We start from the raw sequence: 21,076 nt of genomic DNA, 5'->3' as shown, positions 1-21,076 counted from the left end.
TTTCAAGACTATTCAGTACTATTGTATGATTTGTTTTAAATGATAATATAGATTTCTATCCAAGCTCTAAGAGTATTTACAACGACAAAATTTCTTCAAACATTTCGGAAAATTGCATAAAATATTCCTCGATGGATTCGCATAAGTGCTGGCCTAGAAATCAAAAGCGATGTATTTAAAGGGGAAGTCCACCCTGAAGAAAACTTTGTTGTAAAAATAGCAGAAAAAATAGTAAAAAATATTGGTGAAGGTTTGAGGAAAATCCGTTAAAGAATAAGAAAGTTATTAGAGTTCAAAGTTTTGGATTTGTGACGTCATAAACGAGCAGCTGCCCCATGTGTTATGTAATATAAAATGCATGAATTTCAAATTTTATATGGTTGCTGATGACTTAATTTTGTTTTCTATTCATGATCGGGTGTGAAATGATTTGTCTATTGATATACAAAAGGTACAGTAAACACCATTTTCAATTTTCTGAGAAAATGACATTTCATTGATTTTTTACCATTCGCCATGTAGGAATGCTGCTCGCATATGACGTCACAAATCAAATAATTGAAATTCTAATAACTTTTTAATTATTTGATGAATTTTTCTCAAACCTTCGTCAATATTTTTTATTATTTTTTCTGCTATTTTTACAATAAACTTTTTGCCAGGGTGAACTTCCCCTTTTTAAGTAGCAACAATACAATCGGAGCATGTGCAAGCGTTTCATTAGTTTTTTTTTGTTTGGAATAAGTTATGAAAATTATACATTGATGTGCCTCAAAGCCTTCAACTATTAGAAAATACTTTGTGAATACATCTTTGTAGAGCCATACATCATATAATAAGGAATTACAGACCATAACATATAATAACTCTAAAAACGGACCATTGATAGGTAAAGATAAATTTGATGACCAGGCCTGGATGACTTATATTGACTTAAAGTGAATAATTTTACAGACATTTTTTTTTGCACGTCAAAGTGTAAAACAAATGAAAAAAAGCCATAATGAAGGAATTAATGTCCTGCCAACCAAGCTTTAGTGAATAATTTCAAACCTCTGCCTCTTTTCACCCCCCGGAAATTATTGCCTTGCTAATTCTGTCAACTTTGAATACTCCATTGCAAATAATTCTTCACCACATCATGAAACCCATTCCTTTGGTTTCCTTTGTATAATAGGATAGCACCACGACAAAAGATTGTAAAATCGCAATTCTTGCAAAAATGATATCAATATTACTTGCAAATAGTCTATTTGCACCATGTACATGTACTCAACTACAATGTACAAATATCAAATCCTTGACCAATTCAAATATTTGAACAAAGTTTAGGATTTGAAATCTATATTATGTGTAGGTTATCGACTTGGCTACTGGCTAGCATAAATAAGAATACAAACTACAAAGGATGAGTAAATGTCAAATGTATAAATATATATATATATTATAGTGCATCATAATATCATAGATAAATAGTAGATAGACCACACATCACGTGTTTCATACTCATCAAAGTGATCAAAAAATTGTAGCAACTGCATATCAAAGAAGTATACATGTCATGCTGGCATATTGTGGTTTATCAAGTCCCTTTAGTCTGGCTCAGCAGGGTGATAAGACTTTGGTCACACAACAAACGACTGTCTACCCTGATGTAAGTCTTGTCCAAAGACTCCTTAGATACTGTTCCCAGCATCTGAAAGCTGTCAGTCCGGACACCACCCCATGGTTGTCTCCAGGATGTCTGCAAGAGCTTCTAACGATAGTGTCTTTGAGCTGGACTTCTTCAAGGGGAATGTGCAGGACTGGAGCAGGGGGAATGGCTTCCCTCGCTGGCTAACGAACTTGCTGCGCTTCCTGGTCTCTTGATCATGCTCGGATGAAACTCTGCATGTCTTCTGGCATGCTTCATCAAGTGGTCACTCCTCATAAACCTCTTCTCGCATAGTGGACATGCAAATCTCTTCTCTCCGGTGTGTGTTCGGTAGTGACGGGCCAGCTCGTCAGATCTTGCAAAACGTTTGTTACAGTCTTGCCAATTACAGGGGAATGGTCTCTCACCTGGAGAATAGATTTCAAAAGAGATAAAGAGCAATTAGATTTTGCTGGATATACCATGGAGTGTAAACAGGAAAATTAAAGAAAACAAATATAAATCACAAAAACAAAAAAACAGATCGCCTGGTCACTGATGATTTTCACCTAAACAGAAACCTACAGGCCGACACCCCAGACCCCCATCCAACAAGGTCATGATTTCAGTGGAGGGGACATGCATTTACATGTAGCAATGTCTGCTTCTGGGTTGGCTCTCAACATGGGTCTCCGTCCCTTCTCCGGTATATTGATGTACTAGATACTTTGCGAAAACTGATAACAAGTTTCCCTCAACAAAAACAACTTTGAACGTTGCCACTGGAAAACAAAAAAAAATACTGGAAAGTGCAAGGCGTGCCGTCTCCGTTTTATGAATCAAGACTAGTGTGAAGTCAGCCTCGCGACACAATTGACAGATTTTTTTCTACATCTATCCTCAAAAGTTCAACGATGCCGACTGTTCGACCTTTTGAACGGACAGTTACAAAATTCTTACTTCCGGTAAGTAACCACATGTTTATCATTTCATCACAATACAATTTCACTCCAGTCTTCTCTTTCACGCACGTTCTTTGTTAGTCTCGAGTAAGGTGGGGGCAGGGTGAAAGGGGCGTGGTGGGGGTAAGGTCCAAGGCTTGGAAGATGGGTGGACAAACTGTAAACAGGTGAGAACATCGAGAAAGGGGTGTGGTAGGAGCAGAGACCGAAAGACGGGTAATGGGGGTAATGAAAGTGAGGATTAACAAGACAAAGTGAAAATGTATGAACCATTGTTTTTTTTTCTTCATCTAACCTAGATCTGTTAGAACTTTATAGAAGCCCCATGTTTTCACAGTTCCATGCATTCTCTAAAACTGAAAGTAGACACCTGTTACTGCAATTTCATGTTTGACACTCCGCTGACCTCTACAAGATCACGTCAGACAAAACCTCCATAAACCTTGAAATATCAAGATTTACTCCCTTTACGAGTCATCGTATTTGTTAATCGGCAGGTGCACCCGGTCGCTATAGAAATCCCTCTGATAAGGTACAAAGAAATCCCTCTCGTTTGGCGCCAAATTTGGGGCACGCGCCGTTTGTTCGTTTGACCTTTATGGTTTCTTTGTCCCCAAGTCGCGTGCCGGGAGCCGAGTTCGTATTGTTCACAAAGCGATGCCATGGAAGTATTTTGCTCAAAATAGGGAGAGTATTGGCATACCAACGGTGCGTATCAAGATTTGCTAAATCTGGAGTTTCTGAACCTAATGGTTTCAAGTCATTCTTGAGCTCATAATGGATGGCAGGCAAGCCCCCCCCCCCCTCTGAGGGTTAGTCAACTTTCTTTGTTAAAGGGTCGGTGACTACCTGATGGTAACAATGAACTTTGCGATGAGGTCTGGTTGGGACAGTACCCACAGAATAAGACTCACAAATGCAAGATTTGATGAATAATTTCGGAAGCTGAATGATAACATATTGAGCATATTTTTTTTAACGTTCTAGTAAGATCAATGATTTTACGAGAAGTTGGTTAATCAAGAATAGAAGACTTTGCAATTAGCGTGATTTTTTTTTCGTTATTTATATATATCTTTTTCCTTGCAAGATATAAACAACACTACTCTACTAGTCTTATACCCCAATGAATAGCAAGCAACACAACAAATTGGGCACTTTGCCATATTGTCTACGTTTACAAACAATAATTGCAAGTTGAAATGATCTGATAAGAGAATCAGAAATCAAACCATTGTTTGAAAGCAGCAGGAAAGAAACTCTATTTACATTATATACGAGAACAATTGACAATCAAAACTTTCTGTCAGTCGGAGTATAACGACATGTAAAAATTGATTGTTTTGAGATGGGCGTGGCATTTCCGTATTCCACCCTTCCTCTACGCATGGACCTACCACTCTGAGTGGTAGGTCCATGCTCTACGTGAGTGTAAGCATGAAACGGGTTTATAAGGAACAACTTTTGTGTCTACAAATTAATTAACACGGTGACACGCATCTCAATCTATTTTTATTGATCAAAATCGGTAATGGACCCGCCCCTTCTCGTCATCATACTTGGGTAAAATGCAAAGCTCATGGATTTTTCTAATCGTTTGAAGTGCAATGGCTGTGTACATGTAAATTAGGATGAAAAACTTTGAAAGTTTGAACAAATAAATGATCACGATTTCAAGTCGATCTACATGTATTCTCCGTTGTTGAGGGAAATGCTCACACGGGGGGGGGGGGGCATTATGAGACAAACTACATAGGCCTATTTGTTAACCTGTTAATAAACGTCACAAAAAATAAACACGGAACGAGCCAGAATCGGAAAACTTAAGAGCTGATGGAGATTACAGAATTAATAAATTACAATACTCGTTTAGGTTTTGCCTGCTCCTATACCATGGAGCTTCTCTTTTCCATGAGAAAACAAAATACAAAACGACCTAGTAGAATTCCATTACAAAATGGGGATATATTGTGCACCAGTAAAAAAAAGTCATATTACGTGACAGTAACTTTATTTTATTTGTTGACAGTGCAATTCATTACGAGGACTTGCACAAGGTCGAACGTCATTCTCTAGTCAACTAGACTAGACACCTATAAAAACAATCACGCACCGAAACTAGAATGTAAACAAAAACAAAACAAAACACACACACGCTCTGCACAATGCGCGACACAACTATTATTTCTTATCAAGATGTCGCTTACAAATTATATCATTTTTAAAGCGTGTTTCAAGTCATTAATAGTTTATTTTTTACGTTTTGTTTTCAGACAGTTGTTAGCCTATTGTCATTAACATCGTTATCATCGACCAAGGAATGTTTTAAAATAGTTCACCGTTGTTCTTCTAACCATGGACCTACTAGCAAAGTTCCAACGGTTCCCCAAATGACTTTTAGTGGTCTCTATTGGATCAGTCATCTGCAATATATACATGTAGGTTCTATTTAAATCATAATTACATTATACATTCACTGGTTGAACAATGTGAAGAATACAATACGAGACATGTTACGAAATGGTGAATACTGCATGAACGGAATAGAATCACAATATTAGACTTGAAATAATTACTAGCGTAGATTGAGGGTCACATTACACGTGTTATCTATCGTCAATTCGCATCCAATATCATAGAACGCAGGTCCCATGTTAATTCGATCTTGGAGCCACATCTGATAGACAAGTCATGTATATCCTACGAGTATTCTAAACGAGTTAGTATCATGCGTCTCCCTGGCAAATGTCAATAATAATAATTAGCATTCAGTTGAGACGGAAATAATAGAGGGATTTTTTCACATATAGATCTAGGCCTACATTCATGGAGTGCAATTGGAACATGTACATGTAGGCCTTTATGCTAGCTTTCGGATATCTACAAGCCAATTTCGTATGTTTACGGGTATTCAATTTGCTTGCATCTGTATAAAACGCGTCCGTTACCGGGCCTTTGCTTTCCGAGATGAGCAGTGTATAATACATATTCAGTACTTGAGAAAAAAGAAGAACTAGGATTTATTGCATTGACTCTTGGCAATAGCCAGTTGCCAAGAGGGGGGGGGGGGGGCTCAAAACATATTTCTTACTGTATGAACTACCCTCCGACCTCCTGAAGACAATCGCTCCCCCCCCCCTTAATAGTCACATCTTTATTGGTGAATGATAAGGCCTAAATGATATTCCGATTGATATTATCTATGTATTGTAGATATTGAAAACGGATCACAAAGCTATAGGCCTACTATGACTTGCTCGACAAATCGATCAAGGTATTTTGACAATAGCTAAACGAGGGGGCACAAAGAACGACTGGTCAATAACTAAACAAAAGCATTCCCGATACAAACTGCACAACGTGGGGGAGAGGGCCGAGAGGCAATCCTATATTCATTTTCTCTATTATCTTTTTTTTCAACACCAATAGCTACAGTATAGTACTAGGATCGAAATTGATAACTGATCTTCTTTATGTCGACAGGTGTGTTTTTTCTTAGCTTGTTCTATTTACATGTACGTGTAATAATTCCATTTTCCCAAAGCTACATACTATGTAGGTTGGTAGAAGAATTCAAATTCTATCGCAATTACAATAATAAGAAAACAAGGCGAATTTTTATCACCATTTTTTAAGCAACTACTGAAGTGATTATTCTATTCTTATGATTCCCGAGAGAAAAAAAGCAATGAGTGTGTAGGGTTGTAGGCCTAAATGTACAGTACATGTACATAGCAAAATGCCTACAGGTTGTGATTCGAATATTCACCTGCTGCAATGTACATGTATAACCTGCCCCAATCGCCTCAGTCATAGCAGTAGTAGTAGTAGTAGTAGTAGTAGTAGTAGTAGTAGTAGTAGTAGTAGTAGTAGTAGTATAGTAGAAGTAGAAGTAGTAGTAGTAGAATTAGTAATAGTAGTAGTAGTAGAAGTAGTAGTAGTAGTAGTAGTAGTAGTAGTAGTAGTAGTAGTAGTAGTAGTAGTAGTAGTAGTAGTAGTAGTAGTAGTAGTAGTAGTAGTAGTAGTAGTGTAGTAGTAGTAGTAGTAGTAGTAGTAGTAGTAGTAGTAGTAGTAGTAGTAGTAGTAGTAGTAGTAGTAGTAGTAGTAGTAGTAGTAGTAGTAGTAGTAGTAGTAGTAGTAGTAGTAGTAGTAGTAGTAGTAGTGTAGTAGTAGTAGTAGTAGTAGTGGTAGTAGTAGTAGTAGTAGTAGTGGTGGTAGAAGTAGTAGTAGTAGTAGTAGTGGTAGCAGTAGAAGTAGTAGTAGCAGCAGCACTAGTAGTAGTAGTAGTAGTAGTAGTAGTAGTAGTAGTAGTAGTAGTAGTAGTAGTAGTAGTAGTAGTAGTAGTAGTAGTAGTAGTAGTAGTAGTAGTAGTAGTAGTAGTAGTAGTAGTAGTAGTAGTAGTAGTAGTAGTGTAGTAGTAGTAGTAGTAGTAGTAGTAGTAGTAGTAATGTAGTTATTTCTTCATAAATGTATTTAGGCCTAATCCAATCTGAATGACATTAGGCGCAGGCCTACATGTATATTACACTTGAGAACTCGCTGACGAGAATAATTTGTGGGACCAACACATGCTCTAATTAGGAACTATAACACCCTTCATTCGGCTTCTGTCTTGCCTCCGAACAAGTAGGTCGTCTATCAGTGCAGGTAATTAGGTACATTTACATCGTCGTAAAAGAAACTGCTAAGCCGATATTCTATCGACAATGACCAACCCCTCGGCTAGATGTACAGTTCTCTTGGGCTATTGTATTGTGAAACGTCACAAAGAGCGATCTCGACTACACGTGTACCTTTCCCACCAGTAAACAAAGCATTGAAATTCTGACGTTCTCCAAAAGTTCCAAACAAAGACTCGGCCAGGATTCTAAAGGGCCTCTTAAAAGGTTTGACTAAGAAGCTTTGCCCTATATGGTCTAGGAAATGTAAGGATAAATCCTTCGTCCCGTAACTAAACTTTATTTACCTGTCACCTAACAAAGGCCATTCCTAAATACACACCCATAATGCTGTTGTTTGTCCCCAGTTTTGGGACGAAAACAAGATCTGCGGCGGGAACCGACCATTTGAGTCACCTCTCAAAGCGATAAGGTTACAGACAAAGGAAGTTATACAAGTCGACAAGTAGGAAGTTAAATATTTCAACTGACTGAAAGAATAGTAAAACTATACATCAACCAAAATTAAAAACAGATTATTTTGGTAGGGTCTATCAATCCACACTCTCAATTAGATATAATTGACCGAACCCTTTCCTCGTGACTAAAAAAATCATATTTTTTTAGAACGCTGTATAGAGACACACCCATCTTTCACAGATCGTCATCGCTGTGCTCAATCTAATTACCGTCAACTCACGTACATGTGCACTCAAATAAGGATATACTACAAGGACACACCTACATGTAAATTAAAGTAGAAATATATTGAAAATCGTAAAACTGGAGAATCATATATCACAATAAAGGAGAAAATAAGGAGAACACGATGGTGTACATCATTTATCATGGAGACGGATGAAACTCAGTTAATTGATAGTTTAAAGTTCTCTCTCTGAATGCTTCAAACACGCAGAATTACGTCCGCGAAATTGGGGATTTTTTATGACGTCACTGTCTGTACGAGAGGCGTGATTGGCTCTCCCACGTGAAGCTCCACTTGCATGCAAAACCTGTTGCAAGGGTACATTTTCTCCACATTGTCACTGAATACTTCGATCCCGAAATGATCGAAAGAAAACCCAGAATTTTATCTAGATTTGGATTTTCAAATTGATGATTTTGAGATGAAGAGAATGATGATGAAGTGAAACAACACAGTGAGGTAGTTGGAGGTAAATTGGGGGAATTACGCCGATGATGATGATGATGATGATGAAAATTCAACTTGCAACACAATCACAAGTAAAGTCACGTACATATACCGATTCGCTACCAATTCATGCTGCTGGAAGTGCTAGCTACACCGCGCGGGCCAAATTGAATTCATGCTGAACATGAATAACCACATCCAGACAGTCTATCATAAGAAGGAAAATGATATAACTGTACTTACAAACAAGTGAATAATCCGAACCTGAAGGCAAATCAACTCAACGAATATCGATATGGCATATGCACTGACGATAAACTTCATGTGGCTGGATAGATTGTCACTCGTTCTGTTAGATGTAACTTTTATCTCATTAATTTGACAAAATTACGAAACTCGGGGAATTATTATTCTATATAAAAATATAGTAACATCTCTTATCATTTTTTGAATTACGATAAAACCTGTTTTAAAGGAAAACGTTGAGGTAAATTAAAATTAGATGTAAAAGATCATCCCATCATGCGTAGCATTATGTGATCGTAAACAAACCATCACAACAACACATGCCGTATTGTTTGCTCGCCTTGGCTGAGACTGAGAGAATAGATCTATGCACGTGTTGCACAGCTCTCAATCAGCAAGGAAAGGAATACGTGCATGTTTGCGATGGTTTGTTTGCAATGACATACAAGCTACGCATGTTGGGGGATTTAAAAGTAATTTTAGTTTATCTCAACGTTTTCCTTCAAAAGAGGTTTTATCGTAATACAAAAAATAATAAGAGATGTTACTATATTTTTATAGATATAAATAATTCCCCGAGTTTCGTAATTTTGTCAAATTAATGAGTTACAAATTACAAACAGAACGAGTGACAATCTATCCCAGCCACATGAAGTTTATCGTCGGTGCATATCGTCTGCTGCTATTCGTTGAGTTGATTTGCTTTCAGGTTAATTCGGATTATTCACTTGTTTGTAAGTACAGTTATATCATTATTTTCCTTCTTATGATAGACTCTATAGACTCTCTCTGGATGTGGTTATTCATTTTCATGGATTAAATTGGGCCCGCGCGGTGTACGTATAGCTACCACTTGTAGCAGCAGCTGCATGAGTTGGTAGCGAATCGGCATGTACATGACTTTACTTGTGATCGTCAGGCAAGTTGAATTTTCATCATAATCATCGGCATTGTTCCCCCATTATTTACCTCCAACTACCTCACTGTGTTGTTCACTTCATCATCATTCTCTTCATCTTTAAAATCATCAATTTGAAAATCCAAATCTAGATAAAATTCTGGGTTTTCTTTCATTTCGTGATAGAAGTATTCAGTGACAGTGTGGAGAAAAAGTACCCACGCAACAGGTTTTGCATGCAAGTGGAGCTTCACGTGGGAGAGCCAATCACGCCTCTCGTACAGACAGTGACGTCATCAAATTCCAGTCAATTCAGAGACCGATGCGAGGCATATTTCGGAGGGGCATTTTAAGCGTTTTTTAATCGGCGATTTTCACCTTTTTGTATTATTTTCGGTATTTTTGAATGACCCACTGATGATCCCCACATCATTACCTTTCCATTGATATATAATAAGACCACATTCATAATCAATATATTTCTCCTTTAGTAGTTAGAACTCTCTAAAAAAGAACTCCACACAACATAAGCAGGCAAACATCAACAAGCCTAATTTCAGTTCTTACCAAAACAAAAATCTAAAGGATTTCTTAAAGATCCCCATGTCAGGCTCTCACCCCCCCCCCCCCCCCCCGCCGCCAAAATAATGAGTTCAAAAACTTCCTAATAGATAAACTGAAATATTCAATGGCCGATGATGTAATTATCATCATATAGGCCTAAATTAAACATACGTGGACATATATAGAACATGTTAGTAAAAATAACTTCGAAACTTGCTGATCTTTTGTTTAATTGCCAAAATTATGTTTGCTAAAAAATAGAGGGACATAATATCGAGAATAAAATTAAGATGATCGCTGTACACAAAACATATTTTCTTGGGAAATTTGCACCTAACCCGGCATTATCGGCCATGGTAACGGGATTGCCACGCCCCCTTCGCATGAACACAAAGGCACAATCGACACAGAAGTAGGGCACTGATACCACGATGTGGGGGCATCGCTCGGTCATGACGACGTCACCAACAAAGCCAGGCGATCGACTTGCTGCATGTGCATATGCATTCAATGCAATGCAGTGCACACAAATCGTGTTAGGATAATATACTGAAGGCAAGGCCAGCCTGAAATGCACGCACATTGTATTGTTTACACATTTCTATGGAGGGCTATGTAGAATCATAATAGCTCTATGGTAGAATAGTGTAATGTAGCAATATATTCTTTAATTAATCTAAACTATCAATTGCGGAGGTTCACTCACAGCAAACCATGTACTAATGATGAATAAGGGATTTTCTTCACAATACTAGTCTATGACGGCCCTATGATGAACGATATTGAAAATCGTAATGGTAAACACAAGGTGGGCGGTGCCGGTTGCTTACAGCATGGACCTACCAGTCATGGTCTTATCTAATGTGCTATTTCATTAACGCAATGTACTACATGTACATGTACGTGTACATGTAGGCCTATGATATGCCACCACCCCTTCTATTAAATACTCGAATGATTTTAGTTACACCCTCCAATAATATCGGACTAGTACTAGTAGTAGACACATACATTTGGTGCATGTCCTTAATCTACTATAATTAAGAAAACACAAAACAAGTCTATTGGGGGAAAAATCTTTTTTAAATCAATTGCTGTTTGAATCTGACATTTCAGCATCATTTTGTGTGTGTTTAAAACCAGGGTTCCATGCTTGCATTTAGGTCAGGTCAATTTATACAGAATCTATTGGGAAGATTATGGCCACCACTACACACAGACCTGGCTTGTGAATGAATTACAATAAACATTTCCATGACATAATCACCCCTCCCATCAACCATAAACATTGCCATCATCATCATTATTATCATCATCATTGTCATCATCATCAATACAGGCATCAATAATGAAATGTCAGGAAATCACTACTGTCACTGTCATAAATTGGATGTACATTTAATATTAATGCAAAAAAGGCACAATCAGTGGTTTGTATCCATTTTGGTCTACTATTAATTCACACTATTACGTCAAACCACAACTTGGTCTAATTCTATTCTCATTTGGCAAAATAAGCCAGATGGACTTTTTTCAAATATGTCTACTTGTACCTATCATTTTGTTATTTGTTGAATGAGAAATTGCTTTAACAAACAGTTCACCTAAAGTCTTGGGCTTCATGGTCTTTCTGGAAATTGGACAGAATGTAATTGACTAAATGATAATTAGTCTATACCAAATTATTAGTTTAAATTTAGTAGATGAACTGGCTGCCTGGCTGGTTATATACAAAATATGAATATAAGAACATGTGAGAACAAATCGGAAGCAGACAGGTGTAGACCACCGTGACAATTTACCCCATTAACATCATCAGCCATTTTATTTGTCTGAATAAATTCAAATCAAATTAAATCAAATCAGTATCATCAGCTCAGCCATAAATACATGTACTAGATCTATAGAATCTACATGTAGTGAATAGTGAATTTGTTATCATCATCAATGTCACATCAACAAAATCTAATTATCATGAAAAATAATCATAATCATCAATTAATTCATCATTATCACCAACCATGTCACTGCTTGTTAAAGTATTTTTCATCACCATCATCACTTCTGTCTCTAATAAATTCACACATCCTGGGATAAAATATCAGAAAGTTGTTACAAATACAAGTCTAGATAGATCTACTAGTATGGTTCTCTCATCAATTTTAGCAAGTTCATGGAAGATGGCAATATCCTGTTTTTACTGGGGTTTTTTTTTTAGTTAATAAATTTCCAGAAAACATTACTCAATGTATGTGCAAGAGTGATCTCTCCAAACGAATGGGATTTCCCCATGCGTGTTTTCCATTTGTTGTTGCTAGGCCCAATGGTTCGCACCGTGCGAACCTTTCTTTGTTCGAAGGCAATAACCTTTATCGCTACCTATTCACAGGGGGTGTGTCGACGGACTGTATGCCCGCGTAAAACTACCGGCTGGCTGGATTGGGGCCCCACGAGGGGGATCTACAACAACATAAAACACGTGTGGGATGAAACGTGGTGAAAAATCAATTAAAAACTGTCTTACCTGTATGTGTTCTGAGATGAGCTTTAAGATGTGATGATTTCCCATATATTTTTTCACATCCGTGGTAGTGACAGTGGTGTTTCTTGACGGAATTGAGATTTTGTGACGGCTTTGATCGCCTGTTTCTTTGTTTTCCTGCCTGCGTCTGATTCGTGTAGTCACCACGTTGTGGAGTTGGTGCAAAAGAGTCAAAATTCGATGCAAGGGCGTTGCTGAGTCCATCATAAGGTCCATTTATAATAGGTGGGGGGCTTGGACAGTCACTAATTGGTGATGGAATTTCCTGTCTTGGTCTGTATTTTTCAAGATCGGCTAAAATTCTTGCCACCATGAACAAAGAACTGTGACTGTGTGGATGGAGGCCGGACGGGTCCGACATGTGGTGATTGCCCGTGCTCGCTCCGTCTGGCGAAAATACCCCTTCCTCGTCGCATGTTTCCATAAATTCGGGGGGTTTACTGCTCGGTTTTGACGCTGCTATTGCAAGAAGACATTCTGCTGCTGTTGTGGCATCCATGCTCATATCCATGCCAGAATTCATATCGTCCTGAAAGTGAGATAACGTCGTCATCTTCTAAGTGGCGGAACATCTATTGCGCAGAATACAAATGGATTTGCTTGACTCAAATCCGCGCCGCGCCTAATTCGCCTCGTGTGTATTGGAAAACGTACACACAACGTGTTCGCTCGAACCGATCAGCTGTCAACAATCAGCTGGGCGGTTACTAGGTGAAAAATTTTTATCTGGAAATTGTTTTCCTCTTTCTTCAGCTTTAAAAACAAATACTGTATTGCAGATAAATTTTCCAAACCACATGAGATCTTCCGCATCAGACTATTTTATGGCAGATCCAGTCCAACAGTGAAATATTCTGATGATTGAACAAATCTGATGTAATGCCGAATTTTGTATTACGAAAACTTGCGAAATCTGCAGACAGTTCGCTCCCCTATTGCGTATTGTGAGCGCGACGTACGGTATAGTGCAAAACAAAGATAGGCGTGCATTGCACACGCGCCGAATAAATTAACCCCGAAGATTATTCAGGGTCATGGATCTGACAGGTGAATGGTGTAAAAACTCTTTCTGACCTGTTCTCCAACAATGCACATTATGAATAATGCATATTCCATGTATAGCCACGTGCCTACTTTTGTTGCTAATCAAAAATAATACGAAGGTCGTGTGTGATCTCCGACGGATCTCCGAGAGCCTTTATTTTCAAACCACGTATAATTATGATCACAATTTTGTAAGTGAAGTAGTTGCTATCATTTTAAAAAGAATCGCAGGAATAACAACGATGATGAAAATAACAAACAAATTACAAATTAGTGACGCAATTATATATGCCTACCGATCGATTTTCAAACTATATCGTGCTGCTAAAAAAATTCGTGAATGATCATCATTTTTATTATTATTATTATTTGTATTAATGATATTATTATTGTTGTTGTTTTTGCTGTTGATGATGATGTTTTTTTTTCATTATCCTTACTGCTATAATAAAAAAAAAAGTGTCATTATTAATAATATCAGTATCAGCAGCATCAACAGTATTATCATTTGACACTTCTTCAGTACTACTACACACTCTGACGTACCGGGAAAAAAAACTCCTCAGGTGGGACCATAAAAATTCTGACAACCTAAAAAAAAAAAAAAAAAACAACGAAGAATGAAATATAGGTCTTCAACGTGCACAATTTTTCCGGAGGAATGACTTTCCCGTCAAAATTCTCTGATAACTAAAAATTAAAAGGGTCAAAGATCAGTGCCATTTTGCACTTTCACGGTCGGGATGGGGGGGGGGGGGGCTGGGGGCTGGGGCTCAGCCTGGTGCGCAATATGACGAGACTTGTTCGACGGTCCACCAAACAACTTACAAGTTTATTTGAAATTAAAAACCAAAAACAAAATCAAGTATAAAAATGTAGATTTCATCAATACCTGCAATATAAGGTTAAAATTTTGCTTATAAGTTCCATGCAATTTTTTTTAAATATGCATTATACACTGGAGGCATGAATATGATGGAACAGAGGAGGTCGCACATAGATATGCATTTTTCTTGTGTAGTTTATTATCATGAAGTATATGATATTTTATTTTACTCTTATATGTTGTAAAACATGTGGAACTTTGAACATGACATAGAATTCCTTTGATTTAAGCATCATCATCATTATCTCTTTCATGACCATCATGATCATCTCCATAGCTTTCATCTTGACCATTCAATTCAATTCAATTCAATTAAAAAATGGTCTTTATTGACAATCAAACATGTTAACAATCATACATGAAAAAACAGCAGGAGCTGGAAAAATCATGTTTACAAGTTGGTGTCGGCACAATTAAATACATTGTTAAAACCAGTCAAGTTGGTGTCGGCACAATTAAATACATGTCATAGTAAAAACCATAATAAAATACAATTAGATAAAGCATAAAAGGCAATGAATGACTTGAAGGAGAGGAGACTGACACTTATTCAAATGACAAAAATAAAGTATGTTGGGGTGGCTCGGTGTAAAAATGGCAGAGGTAAAAATGGCAGAGGTAAAAATGGCAGAGGTAATAATGGCAGAGGTAATAATGGCAGAGGTAATAATGGCAGAGGTAAAAATGGCAGAGGTAAAAATGGCAGAGGTAAAAATGGCAAAGGTAAAAATGGCAGAGGTAAAAATGGCAAAGGTAAAAATGACAGAGGTAAAAATGGCAAAGGTAAAAATGGCAGAGGTAAAAATGGCAAAGGTAAAAATGGCAGAGGTAAAAATGGCAGAGGTAATAATGGCAGAGGTCATAATGGTATAGGTAAAAAGGGTCTTAAACCCCCATGAAAAAAAATCAAAAAGTCCCCGCATGTAAGCCCTACATAGATTAACTAAGAAAGGTTCTAAGAAAAAAAAAATTATGGAAAGGGTAACATTTTTAAAATCATAGATAGATAGTCTACACCAAATTGATAATTTTTTGGCTGGAATATCTTATTTTTTCTGGACTCTCATGGACGGCCTTCTCATGTCAAATCGCTGTATTAATATTCAAATTTGAAGCACACTCTTGATCGCAATTGTACTTAATTCATTACAGGGGAAGTTCAACCTCAGTTAAAAGTCATTGTAGAATAGCAGAAAAAAAATAAAATGATATTGGTGAGGGTTTTAGGAAATCAATCGAAGATTTTAAAAGCTATACTTTTATATTTTAATGATGACGTCATTTGCAAGCAGCTTTCCCATATCTGGTATATAGAAAATATAAATGAAATTTTCTAGAAAAAAATCAAAATTTTTTTTATCTTCAGGATATATCAAGAGACAAATAATTTCACTGACGCTCCTGAAATATTTTTTTAAAAACAATTATGAACCATTTTGTAGTGCATAATAAAATGTCATGGGGCAGCTTCCCATATATGACGTCAAAGTCCACTTGGACTAGCTGCATTGAGGTATTGCTCTAAAGACCGAACAATAATTGTATCATTTACATTTAACATATCACATTAATCAGGGGCAGATCCAGGATTTTCCAACGGGTGCACATTTTCTTGAACAAGTGGAATGCCCCTGGCCGTCTCACCTGCATCACGCAGTTAAATATAGCAGCAGTGCTGACTTTGAATACTACTCTAACTCGCACAAGATGTTCAGTGATACATGGTTACTCTTATGTCCACTTTTTATGAACTAGACCAATAAACTTACAGAGATATGATGGTTATTCAACAAAAAAACCCAACATGGCCAAAGTTCACTGACCTTACATGACCTTTGACCTTGATCATGTGACCTGAAACTCGCACAGGATGTTCAGTGATACTTGATTACTCTTATGTACAAGTTTCATGAATCAGATCCATAAACTTTCAAAGTTATGATGGTAATTCAACAGATACATCCAATTCGGAGAAAGTTCATTGACCTTTGACCTTGGTCATGTGACCTGAAACGCGCACAGGATGTTCAGTGATACTTGATTACTCTAATGTCCAAGTTTCATGAATCAGATCCATAAACTTTCAAAGTTATGATGGGAATTCAACAGATATCCCCAATTCGGCCAAAGTTCATTGACCCTAAATGACCTTTGACCTTGGTCATGTGACGTGAAACTCATGCAGGATGTTCAGTGATACTTGATTAACCTTATGTCCAAGTTTCATGAACTAGGTCCATATATTTTCTAAGTTATGATGACATTTCAAAAACTTAACCTCAGGTTAAGATTTCGATGTTGATTCCTCCAACATGGTCTAAGTTCATTGACCCTAAATGACCTTTGACCTTGGTCATGTGACATGAAACTTTAATAGGATGTTCAGTAATACTTGATTAACCTTATGGCCAAGTTTTATTAACTAGGTCCATATACTTTCTAAGTGATGACGTCATTTCAAAAACTTAACCTCAGGTTAAGATTTGATGTTGACGCCGCAGCCGCCGCCGTCGCCGCCGCCGTCGGAAAAGCGGCGCCTATAGTCTCACTCTGCTTCGCAGGTGAGACAAAAATGACACGCAAAAAAGTTTTCCGCCTACTAACTCGTCCACAAAGATAATTAGCAAGCAGAAAAGGGTCTCGCTTTAAAAAGGGGGCACACTTGAGTTAGCATATTTGCTAAGATTCTAATTGTACCTCCCAAGGGGGGCACGGGCCAGCTGTGCCCCATGGATCCGGTGTGGTGTGCCCCATGGATCGATATCTATTCATCATGATCCATCATGAAGTGGAAATAAAAAATACTTTTATTACAGAATGTTCAGTTATTTTTTTATCCAGGTTAAATTATGAAAGTAGTTCGAAGTAGACCCGAACTTGTTCGTTTCAGAGGGTTAGTGGCTGCACACAAAACAGTTATATGCACATCCTGGGCAGTAGAGGATGTGGCTGGTATGCAAATGAGGAGACTATGATTGTCATCCACTCACTATTTCTTTTGTATTTTATTATATGAAATCTGAAATATTCTAATCTTCGATCCTCATTGTCAAGTGATACAACAAGCAATTCCTCCCTGAACATGTGGAATTAGCTTTGCTAGATATTACATGGTTCAGTCAAGTTGGTCCTTATTGTCAAATCTATAAAAAATGAAATATTGTATAATTCAAACAATAAAAAACAAAAAGAAATAGTGAGTGATGGCCATCATCGACTGAGTCACTGTTTTGTGAAAAATAAGCGAAACTTTAAAATGTCATAACATGCTTATTTTACATCCGATTTTGATGAAATTTCAGCACTATATATGCTAGTTTGATTTTTCTCTATTCATTCAAGTCAGCATTTTTCCGGGGTGGACTTGACCCTTAATCAATTTAATGAGTTTGAATTGGGGGTTGGTCTATTTTTTCAAGCAGTCTGCTTACGATGACAATCCTTCTCCTGCTAATTGTAAATGTATAATATATTGATAGTGGATCATTTTTTTTTCGTGTGTTAAACAATAACATAATGACATAAAGTAATGTTTGATATTGCTTTATAATTTTTAATATGTTTGAAGTGCCTAATAAATGATAAATAAATATTTTTAGTACATTTATTCTATCATTCAAGCCAATAACAATAAGTTAGATAATTTTTTTTGTGTTATAAAAAAATGTTTTGCACGACGAATTATCCGAATGTATGTAGAAGAGAACAATTAAACAAACAAAACAAACCATGCATTGATCAATTTTATCGTAACAAACTGCGATTCAATCAAGTGACCCCTTGTCATCAAATCTATATTAAATAATTATTTCGTTGACAGGCATATAGGTTTCTTCTTTTCATTTCATTTATTTTATGCATATTGTTTTGGTAAAATAGAATAATGTGAAGTGTCATGTTATTTCTTACTTTACATCCGATTTTGGTAAAATTTTCAAAGCCACATTTCGCCTCTTTTATTATTTTTATTCTTTTACTGTTATTGATTTGGTTCAAAACGGGGAGGGTTTGATCGTAAATAAAAAGCCCAATCATTTATTGAATATTTTGTAATAAACTACATGATATGGTTCATAATGCGAGAGAGGGCGCTATCTAGAAATAACTTTGAAGGCATATTGCCTAAAACCGAACCTCTTCTCATGGTGCACAGCTCTTTTGGCGGGGGACTTGGCCCTGGGAAGCGGAGGTGCTGAAGCACCCCAAGATTTTCCTAGAAGGGGGGGGGGGTGCTGCGTGTGTTATTTTCCATAGGAAACATCCCTGGAAATCTGGTAGGTGTAGAAAAATTGAGAAATATAAGCAAAATCACTTACACTCTAATAAAAACAGTGAGTAAAATTTTATCGAATATTGGGTGGGAAGGGAACATGCATCATTCCTGGGTACAATTTTACCCCGTATTGGGCTATTTCAACGCAACATTGTGTAAACTTTACAAAATATTGGGTATCTTTTGACCCAACCAGCATGCATGTTACCATTTTACCCTATATTGGGTCAATCTTTTTTTAGAGTGTACATTTTCTAGTGAGACTTTTTGGGGGTCAAATTTACATCAGCACCCCTTAAAAAAATCGTTTCCAGGTCCCTGGGCGGGGGCGCTGACTTACATCCCTACTCCGCTCCAGGCTTAATACTATTGGTCCGAGTCCCATGGTAATTGCTTATTCAATAAAACTTTGTCTTAATATTATTATTAATCATTAATATATGGTCAACAGCGTTCACTGAGATAAAAAAGAATAAAAAAGTATTTCAATAATAAGCATTACTGGTGTATATCCTGGTAATTACATTCGCGCCTTTTTTAATCATTTTCATATCCATTGTAATCATGTTCTAAATGCAAAATAATGATAAATTAAGCAATTATTTATGTTCTGATTACGACTTTGAAATAATAATCTGCCAAAACCCACATATTTTGGCACGCGAGGAGTCGTTCCGGAACTGCACATGTTGGCAATGAGATTAATAATATCCGTGAGTGAGGATTATTGAGCAATTGATAAATCAACAATCCGCTTCATGCACCATTGTTTGTTTTTTATACTTTCGGTTTCATTCTTTTCTTAAAGGGCTCCAGCCTGGAAATCATATGAGTTGAGATAATACAGTAAAATTAATTTAAAGCTTCAGCAAAATTACATGGATGAAATATAACGAAGTGATGTGGTATATTGTTTTGCATAATTTTGGTTCAATGTTGTTGTGAGTAATCATGAGTGACTGAGGTGATATCACAACTATTCTCTTTATATCTTCAGTGAACTTTAAGCAGGAGCAATTCCTCACTTAATATGTATATTGTCATCATTGCTGCTGCAGTATATATTAAGAAAAAAAATGAAATAATATATCATGGGATGAGACACTCTCCACATAGTTCATAAATACTTTATGAATAGTATTATAATTAAATCATTGATAATTCATACAAAATTTTCAGAATGGGCAATTATGACGACTGATTCTAAGAGGCGATATCAATCGAATGGTGCTGAAGAGGCAAAAAGGAAGCAACTCTTTTAGCAAAAGACGTCGACGCCCCGGTGCCTGATACGGGACACTTATCGACGCTTTTGTGGACGCGGATTCGTTATACAGGCTATATGTGGAGAATAAAACACCCCCTCCCCGTGACCCAAATCATGTCCATGGCAGCAAAGGCCTTCATAGTGACCTGCAGAAATAATGCGATAACTGACCATAGATTACAAGTGTTTATCCTATTTTATTTCATTTTATTCTATAGAATTACCGAATCCATTCAACTCATCATCATGTCAGTTATGATTCTGCAAATAACAAAAAACAATTAATAGCAAGTGAACCCGAATATGATTCAGCTTGTAAAAATATTTTGACTGTTGACTACTGACGCAAAAAACAATAAGAATTCATACACTCTATACACTAACATTACAATTTGTTTGTAGAAATTTCGTAATGTCGGGGGGGGGACGTGGTGGATGCAAATTTCACCTCACTCCCGCCCCCTCCACCAACTTATTTTTATCAAATCACCCGAAACATGCTCAGAAAAATATCCCTAGTCTTATGCAGGGCGAGATATACACTGCAAAAAAAAACCGCCGGTGTTAATTTAACACCAGCCTGGTATCTCTATCACTCACACCAGAGAAGTGTTAATCAAACCGATATTGGTTTAACACTAATTGGTGTTGCTTAAATGCCAAATTGGTGTTAGCCTAATTCCAAACCGGTGTTGTTTCAACACCTCTCTGATGTGGACCGATATAACTACCAAGCTGGTGTTAAAGTAACACCGGATTTTTGCATGCAGTGTATAGTAGCCATGGCATGTAATGTTGGTCGCCTTGTCTTTTATACCAGAAAATCATGCTGTCACACCCCGGAAATCCATTTAGTTATTTTCCAAGGCATATAGTGAGCTTATTTGCAGTACGCTCTCTTCTGTCTGGACTTTGGTCGCTTGCAATTTTGTTCAAAGATGATACGAAAC

General features: G+C 37.0%; 1 protein-coding gene across 1 annotated transcript; it reads right to left on the bottom strand.

The window, feature by feature from the left end:
• Nucleotides 1-1,782: 1,782 nt before the first annotated feature.
• On the bottom strand, nucleotides 1,783-13,596 carry LOC121415838 (Krueppel-like factor 9). The gene is made up of 2 exons (XM_041609198.1): nucleotides 12,639-13,596; nucleotides 1,783-2,061 (listed from the first exon to the last, which is right to left on the bottom strand). Exons 1-2 carry the CDS (start codon nucleotides 13,207-13,209, stop codon nucleotides 1,787-1,789), a joined length of 846 nt encoding a protein of 281 aa, XP_041465132.1. The 5' UTR covers nucleotides 13,210-13,596; the 3' UTR covers nucleotides 1,783-1,786.
• Between the last annotated feature and the right edge of the window lie 7,480 nt (nucleotides 13,597-21,076).

This window comes from Lytechinus variegatus, chromosome 5 (genome assembly GCF_018143015.1).
Source record: "Lytechinus variegatus isolate NC3 chromosome 5, Lvar_3.0, whole genome shotgun sequence".
Classification (NCBI taxonomy): Eukaryota; Metazoa; Echinodermata; class Echinoidea; order Temnopleuroida; family Toxopneustidae; genus Lytechinus; species Lytechinus variegatus.
Note: the sequence above shows the minus strand (reverse complement) of the source record. Positions and strands in the feature narration are given on the sequence as shown.